Source organism: Triticum aestivum, chromosome 3D, assembly GCF_018294505.1.
Source record: "Triticum aestivum cultivar Chinese Spring chromosome 3D, IWGSC CS RefSeq v2.1, whole genome shotgun sequence".
In the NCBI taxonomy this organism is placed as follows: Eukaryota; Viridiplantae; Streptophyta; class Magnoliopsida; order Poales; family Poaceae; genus Triticum; species Triticum aestivum.
Genome location: NC_057802.1, coordinates 27,233,627 through 27,245,148, shown reverse-complemented (window position 1 = coordinate 27,245,148; position 11,522 = coordinate 27,233,627). Strand labels below are relative to the sequence as shown.

The 11,522-nt window shown below is 42.5% G+C and overlaps 1 protein-coding gene across 1 annotated transcript; it reads right to left on the bottom strand.

The window, feature by feature from the left end:
• Positions 1 to 5,690: 5,690 nt before the first annotated feature.
• Positions 5,691 to 10,876, bottom strand: LOC123073900 (protein MAK16 homolog). The gene is made up of 9 exons (XM_044496899.1): positions 10,369 to 10,876; positions 10,166 to 10,275; positions 8,311 to 8,429; positions 8,122 to 8,219; positions 6,970 to 7,057; positions 6,756 to 6,893; positions 6,592 to 6,682; positions 6,311 to 6,423; positions 5,691 to 6,019 (listed from the first exon to the last, which is right to left on the bottom strand). The coding sequence occupies exons 1-9, from the start codon at positions 10,425 to 10,427 to the stop codon at positions 5,972 to 5,974; spliced, it is 864 nt and encodes a 287-aa protein (XP_044352834.1). The 5' UTR covers positions 10,428 to 10,876; the 3' UTR covers positions 5,691 to 5,971.
• Between the last annotated feature and the right edge of the window lie 646 nt (positions 10,877 to 11,522).

Sequence of the window (11,522 nt, the reverse complement as noted above, 5' to 3'; positions counted from 1 at the left end):
CCACTACTACCACGATATAATCATGAGCAGCCCGTGCTCCCGCTCTGTCCCAATCCCCGCCATCTCAGTCCCTCCCCGTGCTCATGCTCCCTCCACCGCTTGAACCTTTGCCGGAGGTGCGAATGATGGCAAGGTCAATTACGCGGTCTCCGAAGACCACCAGACCACCCGTGCGTGCCAAGAAGGCGCGGTGAATGAGCTCCTAAAGTGGCGGCGTGCCTGCGCCATGGTCGAGGCCACCAAGGGCAGCGATGTGTGTGTGTTCCTCTTCAACCTCGACAAGGTAGAACTCAATATATTTGTTGCCTGCAAGTGACTTGAATGGTGTGGGCTGCTTGCATAAAACTGCCTGATTGAGTTCAAATTTTAGTTTTTGTTTCTATTTTGACTGGAACTGATAGTCCGGGTTCAGTATGTTTGTGTTTTATCTTACTGGAACAGTCTGAATAGCTGCATTTTATAACAGATACCCATGTTTTCTTCGATTTTTTTAAGCAAGTGTATCCTGCTTGAGCGATGTTATGATGGCTCATAGCGAGCGAGATTTAGCTAGCATGATCTGTTTAACTTGCAGTTATAATACTTTCCAATAAAAGGTTATAGGATCAACTTGAAACAAAAGGTTGGTAATGATATATGACGGATTGCTGAGCTAAATAATGCCAATTTTCTGATTAGTATAACTGAAGATTTTATTGTCCAATTTCAACACAAAAAGCATGGTGTACTGCTGGCTATGGGTGTTGGGAATCTGATCAATATAAATGAATCATTTCACACCAAATATATTATCTTGCATTTGATGTCTAGGATTTTTAAGGACTTTTTAGGTACATGGTACATGCTAAAGCTTACAGATCATGCATGAAGTATTAGGATGTGGTGTCTATCTTAGTAGTCTTATTTTCTTCTCCATGAGTTTTACAAGGTTAAATGGACGAATGGTCCCTTCTAATGGCATATATCTTGTTGCGATTTTTTTCATCAGTTGTCTTTTCAACTTATATTGTGTAAATAGACCGGAGCTTTCCATGAAGGTTTTATTATATGTGGATTACATGGTAATTTCATATCAACTTTAAGATGCGGGCGTAATATTTATATTGATCACCATTGGACTTTTTAGGCCCTATATCTATTTTAAAGCATATTTTTTGGTTATTGTTTCTGTATACTTTTAAGGTCAAAGGAGTTAATACTTATATATCCAACAAAACTGAAATGGTTGCATCTGCTTATTCGTGATTAGTATATCACGGAAGATAAGTCTGTAGTGGTGATTTTTTCAAGTACCATGAGTATATACTTTCACTAGCCTTTTGCTTTACGTGTATAGATATGGATGGTTTGTTTTTCTTTTGGAGAACACTTGTCTCGGTGGGTTGTATTGATGAAATTGAGGCCTACATGTCATTATTATTTGGTTAATGCAATTGGCTTTTCATTATTGCACCAGTATTTATTCCATGGTGGAAACCTTAAAGATGGAAGTTCTATTGCATAAGTATTACAGCCTGCACCTACATGAGAGTTAGAGAATTCTTATGACAATGAACTCTTGGAGCTATTGATCTGGACATTTTAGTAGCCTGTGACCTGTAAAAGTTATTTTTGGGTATTGAGTCTTATTTACAGGAGGCAACAAGAATTGGCCTGCCAGATTGTTGATTCAAGAAGAGAAAGAAGGACTACTGAACCATAGTGAAATATTATTCAGGAAAAAGGGGTTGCTGGGAAATAGTGACAACTTGTTCCCTAGAAACTTTTGGTGATTTTTTTGGATAAAACACAAGGCATCCATATTTTATTTAGAAACTACTGACTTGTGAACAATGTGAAATAAGTTTTGGTTATACTATATTGTTTTGCCTGGTGATAAATAATAATGTCTGTGCTCCTTGAGTTTTTTCAGTTTAAGTAACTTGGTTCTTTAAAAAACCTCAAAAGGTTAACATCTTCTGTTTCATGTGAAATTATTTTTTGGTTGTAAACTTATGTTTGCTTTCTAACTAATAATGAAATTATAGGCTATTCTATAATAGTTTTCATGTTATGGGTAGATAGTGAAACCTCTCGGTAGAATATAGGGTAGACTCATTGTACCTCACATAGTGAAACATGTCATTGATGAATTATTGTGATGATTCTCGGTGCAGCAAAGTGCACGTCACCTTCTAGTACATATACAAACATGCCCGCATGTGTCTTGATCAGACGATCAGGCCAAACATACATCTAGGCACCCGCGCTGCACGCTGCAGAAATAGTTTGTTTGAGTGGACCTTAGCCCTTAGGTATGTATACAGTTAAGTTGACCGCACGAAGAGCATGTTCATAGGGGAACTAGCGCAGAGCCGTAGCTGCAAGGAGAGACATGGCGTCTCTTCTTCTTACAAAACTTCCAGGCCTAGGAATAATGGAACAATGCACCCTTTGAGCATGTATCAAATGGCTTAAACTGAAGTATATCATCAGTCTAGTTTACTGAGCCAGTGAGCAAAAAAGAAATGTCCGATTTTATCTCAAAATAGATTCTCCCCCTGCTTTATAGATAAAGCACAAACCTAAATGCACGGCAGAATGATACAAGGTAGTGAGGCTACCCTCTTACATAGTAGAACTTGGGATAACCAGACAACATAAACACATGCGACTATGTTGCTGAGAAATAACAGAGGCGTGCCTGAATATAACGACACGACACATCCTAGGACACCAAAGCTCCATGACAATGCACCCAGGAGGGGAAACGGCGCAAAGAATCTCCGCTGCTGAGTCCAAGATGGATAACGGTCTTCACCCGGAACTCTGACTCGGGGAGGAGAACCACAACGACGTTATCAAGAGGAGAGCTGAGCCTCCGGACGTTAGCGTCAAAGCGTGGAGCTTTCGCTTGCCAACTCACTCATGCCACCATGAGTCACGCAAACAACAGTTACGAGCACAAGCCTCTAGACCGGATCTAGACGACGCCACTTCAAACGATGCCACTAACACGACAAAGAGGCATAGTTTGTATGCCCGCCTGATTTTTTTCCTCATCGCCCGATTTTATTAGGGCATCGAGCAAAGGAGGCCCGTCTAGTTTTATTGCGTATACTGTTCTCCTTCCATATCAATGGTATTAATTGTGAGAATGAGGAGAACTAGTCAGTGCATGTGCTAGTAATAGTGGAAATGAAAAGACCAATGACCGAATGGTGGAATTAATGCCAACAATCACACACAACTAACTCCTACTGATTCGAGCATCTAGCATAATAAACGCGGGCATATGAAGAATTAGTAGAGTAGGCCATCTTATTAGGCAAGAAGGAAATGCTATTTCGAGCAGAAGGGAATAAAAGCAGTGGCAAGGGGCAAAATGCTGCCATTCCATTGGAGCTACTCGACTGCATCATCTGCTGCAAACCACTAGTTCCTCACATTTTCGAGGTACCGTGTGTATAGTGGTTCAGATTGAGGGGGCTTTTATTAAGAACCGGTTTTAGATATCCAAGGGATTTCTTGTTCAAATCAATCACAATCATCAATTGATCATGATCTCTTGATTATTTGTTGTAATAACTGCAAATCATTTATCTTGGTGACCAAGCATTGCACTTTAAATACAAGGCAAGCCCACATGGCATATCACAGCAAAAAATTGCTAGCATGAATTCAAAGGACATCACCAAGTCTCATCGTTGAACAATGAAAGCCCGTCGCAGCTAGCATAGATGCAACGCTTCTTGTCGTGTCCAAGGTTACTTATAGTGAAGCCGATGTCAGGCTCAAGATCATCATTTGTTTGAACTACCGTGGGCTGATTGCTATGGAGGGATCAAGAAAATCCAGCAAGAGGAAAGTAGATGATGAGTAGGAGAGAAGAAAGAGTAGTGGCAAGACACAAAATGCCACCATCCCGTCGGAGCTACTCGTCTGCGACGTCTGCTGCAAACAACTGGTTCCTCCCATTTTTGAGATACGTAAATTTTACTACTTTAGTAGGAGGTCATACTGCATATGTACTATCGATTGAACAAATTAAGCAAACAGATTTCTGGTTACATTCTAGTGGGAAAACCATCTGCTTGCCTTGCCATGACAAGCTCTCAGAAAGCAACCATGCCACCACCAAGGTTTCTATATCATGGGGAGCATCATTAACATCGTCTATCCTGAGAATTTCAGGTTGCCCAAGTACTAAGTGTATCTTAAGTCTAGCCAAGTTCATAATGTTGATCATCGGGAATAAGTTTCTAGTGTTGTGAATTTCAGCTTGCAAGACATGTTGCAAGTCTTAATTGACAGATCTTAACATTTGTTGAGATAGCACACTTATTATGCAACATACATACATATAGTACAAACTAGGAACTGTCGACAGAAGACCTAAACGAGAAGGATTGATCAAAGAATAAATCCAACAAGGCTACCCTAGTACCCTTCACGTGTCATGGCAGGCTTCGTTATTCCTGATTTAGGCAGCAAGTTTGATGTGATGGTGCACCATGATCCTCGGGTGATACTATCCTGTGTGGAGATGACCGTTAAACTTGTGTGCTCACTATGAGACGATTCAAGAATTCTGTCAGGTTAGTTTAATGCTCAATTGGCACTTTGGCAGTCTGGTGACATTCCTGGTCTATTATCAAGTCATAATCGCATTATTGAACCGGTCTGCTGGAACTGGTGTTTTCGAAGGACAAAGGATCGGTGTGTTTATTGAAACATCGGTAGTTGTGTGTACATCCCTTGTTTTCCATGCACGAAAGATGCAAGCATAGCTATGCAAAGTTGTTTTCCACACAGTAACCATCGTGAGCTTGTTTGGACAAGCCTAGCCTATCTCGCTCTCACACTCGCTCGGACGAAGGTTGAAGATGGAGAGCAGCACACTGGACACAAATTTTTTGAGGCAACGAATGCCATGCCACACAAACGACACCACGCCGACGAACGGCGTTTCTTTTCTGAACCTGGGCACATACCCGGCTCGGCAACAAACCATAGCACAAATACACATGGGAGACCGGACACTAGTGAAGACTACAATTCTCCTAGCTTCTCTCCAGACACATCCGCACTAACCATTGGAGACTACATCTCTTCTTCATTGGCTTACATCTCTCTACACGGGAGACTATATTCAATAGGACACGGGCATGCACTCCGCTCAGCGTGGCACGCACCAGCCCGCTCGGCTTGAGACTCGGCCAACGCAGCACAGCACGAACAAACCGGCCAAGTCTTCCACATGGACCACCCAGCCGCGAACAGCCAGCTCCGCACGTCCCAGCCACGAGCCCACGCGCCAAGATTAGTGCTAACAGAGCCGCCATCCGAAATCATAGAGTTGAAGGTTTCAAACAGTGTATGCCAAGTCTCTACACGAGGATGGAGTATGAAACGAAACCAAGCTCTGAATGGATCATACAAAAGGGCTTACTTGTAAGTTGTAACAATCGGGAATCAAAAAAGGGTAGAAGTATGTTATTGGGAAAGTAGTGGCTACTCTTGGGTGTATTACACCCGAGTTTGCCCAAAAAATTGAAAAAACGATATCATACAAAGTCTAAAAAATCTGAAATTTTGCTACGTACATCAAACTCTATCAAATGTTTGAGGTTCTTGCAAAATTTCGTCCAAAAATAACATCCGATGGGCTCTAACTAGAAAAATCTCTGCTCAATGTTTTGTGCACCGAAAAAATAAAACCTCGTTCTGTGAATTCACTCTTGTGAATCCATCACACAACTTGACGTTAACAGTGTACATCCTGTGCAACTTTGCAAAAACCTGGTTCGGATCAGAGAGAGAGAGACGGAATACTGTTCTAAGTTAGTACAACTCATGCCAGTTTCCATGCTCTCAGCAAAACAAACCATCATACGAACTCAATAGATTATCATAAGATAAAAGCAAACTTTTCTAAACTACACGGTCATCAACACGACACACGTTAATGAAGGCACCGTGCTTGGGTGAATCACATCCGCATCCTTAGCCTGATATTCCTGTTTTCGTCTTGTTCCACCTGTCGCGGAAAAGGCGAGAAATAACTTATACTCCATTGGGAATTGTGATGCTCATTTAGAGTAAACCCACGGAAAAATGAAATTGTTTGGAAAACAAAAGCTAATATGATATCAGCTAACAGCACTGTATATAAAGAGAAAAGCACAAAACTGATTACACACTTATACTTGTCGTTGTCGGACACCAGATATGTGACAAAACAATAGGATGTGTTTGATTTTATATATGTTTTTAGGCAACACAGTGTATCCTGACATCAAGAATATTAATACTGAAACAAGTGATTTACCTCAGTGATTACTTTCGTAGACTTGCGCCCAATCTTTGACCTTATATCGGAGCCCGATCTCTTGGGCCTCATTGTTACTGGCTCATCCAGACCATCATCTTCATCTCCATCATCTGCAATCATTTTTTTTGGAGGTTAGATTTGTAGTTGGCACTATGCCGAATAACCATTTTGTCCAAGTCAGTACATTATCTAATGAACAGAGAACAAGAAGTATCTTCGGCTCCTCACAAGTCAGAGCATTCTACAACATGCCCAGTAGAAACAAGGGAAATGTTTACCATCTTCTCCACTGAAGCCTTGGAAGTCTTCCATGTCTTCCATTTCACCCATCTCGATATCAACACCTTCAACATACTCTATCTCACCTTCCTGTATAGGAAAGCTTGTGAGCAGTGACAGCATAACAAAGTTAGCTTAATTCTCATAATCGGTCTGCGCTTACTTCTTCCTCTTCTATCTCAGGAGCCAGATCGTCCTTTTCCATGTCAAGGATAGTATGAAACTGCTTTGAGGGGACATTATGAATTTCACCACCATAAACACCTTTCCTCAGACGTTCCATTAGTTCACTTTCAATACTCTGACCGATAGCAGGAAGATGTCAGAACATGGCAACGTATAACACACAAGTACTAGTGATTATCAGAAAAAACAACCTTTTCTAGTTGAGCAGCCTTTTCAGCTTTCTCTAATCTTTGCAGATCACGTTGAGCCTTCTTCCTGGGGACTGTCATTATCTTCTCTCTAACAGAGCAGGAGAATATGTTTAGCAACTTTTTTATGTGTCAGAAGTTAACAGTATAAGTATGTACATCAACGATATGAATCAGCATGTAACTGAACCCGGTTACAAGTTAACTGACTATGTCATACCATAAGTCTCAAGTCATCACTAGTCAATTTATTTTGTTTTTCTCTGCACTGTCAAAAGAAGGTTTGCCGCGGCCATAATATCATTAGTAATTTGAATGTAGAAAACATATGATTTCAAGACGTTTTGGCTTTAGTATTCCAGAGCAATGCAGCCCAAAGCGCTTGATTGGTTGAGGAAGTAGCTTGAGGGGGAAAAGCATGGAGCCGAGGTGGTGTACCGCACTCATAACCAAATATGACATCAAGACCTCAGAAATTGGAACAGCAGAACATATAAGCTGCAAGGCAAACAGTGTTATGGTCCCATTCCCTACACAGGCCATATCGGCATTTCTCTTTCTTTTCGGTCCTCTTAGTGCATGTTCTGACTTAGTAGGACACTATTCTTCACATGGGCAACCCCTAAGCGTGTAACGAGTAAAATAGTCGCGAGGCAAAAACACTGGACAGTTAAGAGACTTAGAGCATTTGCACGAAACTACGGATAAATGGAACCTGAACGACTCTTCTTCTTCTGGTCGGTGCTCATGGCCAATGCAGTCCAGCAGAGCCACCCAACAGCACGTACCATCCCGCACGTCTACAGCCTAGATTTGGTCCAGCTAGGTTCTAGACCAAAGGATTTGACAAGATAACGTTGGATTAGGCCAGATCCACATGATGAAGCACTAAAGTGATGCACTGGCGCAGGCTAGTTGCCAGCATGTAACAACTTTAGCATAACCAATCAGCCTTGCCATAGGATCATTGCTGGTGATCCTAATTTATGTCCTCTATTATGATCTCGAATGTATTTTCGTTTTTACATTCTACCATATAAGAAAAACAAATGGAAAAGTGCCATCCACTTACACAATCAGATTACACCCAGAATTCAGGAGCAGATAACTGTAAAGAAACAATATGTGGTGCGTACAAAAACCAGTAGTGCTTACCTCACTTTAAGTTGAAGTCTCCTCATCCTTATCCGATACTGAGTCATTTTTGTCAGGCGCTGTTTGATCTTGTGCACAAGTAGCTCCGGCCAATGTTCCTACATAATGAAAAAAAGGGATGCCATAAGACTAACGAGACTCACGTTGAGATGAAGTGACAAAGCACAGCAGCTAGCTAGATATGCATACGAGATGCTTTTTGATGACTTCCATTGCTTTCTCATAATTCCTGGGTAGTTTGACTCTCTCCCATAATTTGTTTGGCAGATGTGCTCTTTCCGCAGTTTTCATGTATAAGTAGAAGATACCTGCATGATCAGTCAATGTAGAAAGAAGGACAGTATCAACAAGAGCTTTTGATGATAAGCATAGCTCCCGACGAAAAAGAACTAAGAGCGCAATGACTAAAGCATGCGGACCACAATATTCTAATCAGCCGCAACCTGAAGCATCCGACATTTAAAGGCACTCAGTCTAGCCTCTCCAGATCACAACAACTAATGCTCGCAAAAATAGCCCTGCTTTGACATCACAACACAGGTGATTATGCTACAATCATGTTTGTAATGTTCTAGAAAGAATATTATTATTTCAAAAATTTGTTTCATGTCCCGTAGAACTTAAGCTCGGATGAATTCTAGTTCTAATGTTCTACAATATTTTGGGTATTCATATAGCACATGCTTCAGTCTTACACCTTTACTTCTTATCAATAAAAAAAATAGCGCGCTATAAAATATAGCGAGGCCCTTCTCCAAATGCTACACAAGTTATAGCACGCTAATAGCGTGCTATATTTCAAAATAGCGTTTGCAAAAAACTTACAAATATTTTCAGAAATAAAGTATTTCAGCAACTAAATTTTTCTCAGGACCAACACATACACAAGGGCCAAATTCAAGGCATAAAAAAGGAATGCCTGTTATCCTATGGTGGCACAAATAACAGAAACTTCAGTTCAGTACAATACAAAGTATAACACAAGCTACACTTTACAAAGAGAAGAAATCATCAAAATATACTGTACTCCTGCATGTTTTCCATCTGTGTACAATTACAAATTCAGAATAAACATGTGGCCTGACAACTCAACTACACGCAAATATACACAGTTACTTAGTAAAACCAGCCTCAGCGCACGACCAGATCCTGCCGCCCCCGCCACAGCCCAAGCTAGGAACTTTTTTTTTGAGAAGCCCAAGCTAGGAACTGTGCGTGCGTTGCGTTGTCCACGACCTGGGCTAGGGCGTTAGATGGATCGACTGGGCCTGTTGGGCCGATGCCTGATGGTCTGCTGTTCGCTGAGCCTGCTGTGTTTCGATCGTTCCACGCTAAAAACGTTGAAACGTTTTTGTGTTTAGCGCCGTAATAACGCGCTATAGCGCGATTAGCGTGATAGCGTGAAAAATGACCAAAACGTAACGTGGCAGTCTCAAATACGCTATAGCGACGTTTAAACGCTGAAATAGCGCGTTATTTTTTTCGTTGCTTCTTATTCCATCAGTTTAAGTGACTCAGTGAACACTTAGTTACTTGTTCTCCTAACAGGACATAACTGACTTTACTATGTCGCCGCACAAAACGAGGGCAATGGAAAGAGCCTCTTGATGGAAAATCTTGGTGTTAGTGGAAAACAGAAACATAACGACTACTCAAGTATCTAGTATGGTACGGTGTGACCTAACGAACACATTAATTTTTGTTCTGGTAGTGCTCTAAGATGCTTTCTTCTACTCCACCACAACCATTTGTAATAAAAAGAATTATAGCTTTGTGGGGGAGCAGCCTTTTCAATTCCAAGCGAACTATAAATTGTTCTTAGACAGTAGTACTACTAACAGGTTGTACGACTTCTATCTGCTCGAGGTTTGCAGAACGACGACAAAATTACAATAACACTTTGTATCCATGCAGTACAAACTACAAATTGCAATTGGCTGCCATCTAAAGAGTGTGATGCTTGGTTGTAGGGCCGTTCAATCAGATCAAAATCGGTGGTTAAAAAAAGGAGAGGAGGGCGGCGTGTGGTGTAGTAAGCAATCACCGTCGTGGTCACGGATGGTGGCGTAGCGGCTGTTGGCGAGCGGGCAGGAGCTCCGGTTGCATATGCCCGTGGCGTTGTAGGGGTTCCGGCAGAATAGCCCCGTCTCGATCCTGCGCAGACCAGCAGACGCTTTCCATCATCAGAGAGAAGGCCGAAGCTGAGGGGGAGCAACGAAGTGTCAGAGGAGGGTGCTGCTCACGTACTTGGCCATGAAGCTGCAGTGGTTGTGGCGGAGGCAGTGCCATATCACCTCGTCGCTCATCTTGGACAGCGATGATTCAGCGACACACAAAGACGGCAGAGGGGAGTCAGGGGCGCGGAGGGTGGCAGAGAGGTGGGAGCGGCGCGGCGGCGGTCTGGTGGAGGGTATAGCGAGCGTTGCAGGGAGAGAGGGGCGGCGGTCGTGGCCTGGTGGCGGTGGCGCAGTCGGGGACGGGAGGAGAGGGGAAATTTTAGATGGGGTTTAGGGCTTTCTTAAGTTTTTTTTTTCCGAGCCACAGCTGAGACGAGATAGCCGCAATAGAGCCCAAGAAGACTCTGAGGCTTGACGAGGAGAGTCCACGCAGGCCCAGTCTATATTTGTTTTGTTTTTACTAGCAAAAGAGCATTTACTCAACAACAACAAAAACTAGCAAAAGAGCATGTGCGTTGTAACGGAAGAAAAATAGCACATGCCCCAACCCAATAACCATGGCTCAAGACCTCGACAGGTTCACGTCTGTGTTGTCACTTATCCTTCTTTCCATGCTCGTCGATGGTGGTCTCAGTGCTCGCACAATCACAATATAGCATGCGGGTCTAACCTTGTAGGGTCACAATTATAGCCTTGCGGCAGCGATGTCCCCGCCTTGCAACATCACGCGTTCCGGTTTGCAGCGTCACAAGTGTGGGTTTGCGGCAGCGACGTCCGCGCCCTCACTAGTACATAATAGTGCTTTGAAGACAGTTTTGGTGCATGTGCCTCAGGCGGTTCCCTGTCCGGCCTCAAAACCTGTATCGCTAATGCTCATAGTATTTGGAGACTGTTTCAGAACCACCTCGATTACTCTATGCACCGCATGAGGTTTCCGATGAATACCCTGCTTCGAATTCTTTACATCCCAAAATTGTTAGAACCTAAATATCAAGAGAGATGCATGGATACCGCAATCATCCAACTGAATGGTAGTGACCGGAGGCGACGGTCAATTGCTATCTAGAGTGTGCAACCTAATTCATCCAATTATAATTGTGATGAATAGTTATTAGCACAAACATCCTGGCCAGTTGATGTGCAAAGGCTACTGGTTATTCCGTTACCGGTGCCTGAAATGAAAAAAAAAAATTGCCTAGAGTTTTACCATGACGGGTTCCTTCT

What these genes read in the sequence shown, in the direction of transcription:
- LOC123073900 (XM_044496899.1), bottom strand. Translation starts at nt 10,427, where the DNA reads ATGAGCGACGAGGTGATATGGCACTGCCTCCGCCACAACCACTGCAGC. An exon ending in AGGCTGCTCAACTAGAAAAG is followed by an intron (nt 6,894 to 6,969) that starts GTTGTTTTTTCT and finishes GCTATCGGTCAG; the next exon opens with AGTATTGAAAGTGAACTAAT. An exon ending in CTACGAAAGTAATCACTGAG is followed by an intron (nt 6,020 to 6,310) that starts GTAAATCACTTG and finishes TTTCCGCGACAG; the next exon opens with GTGGAACAAGACGAAAACAG.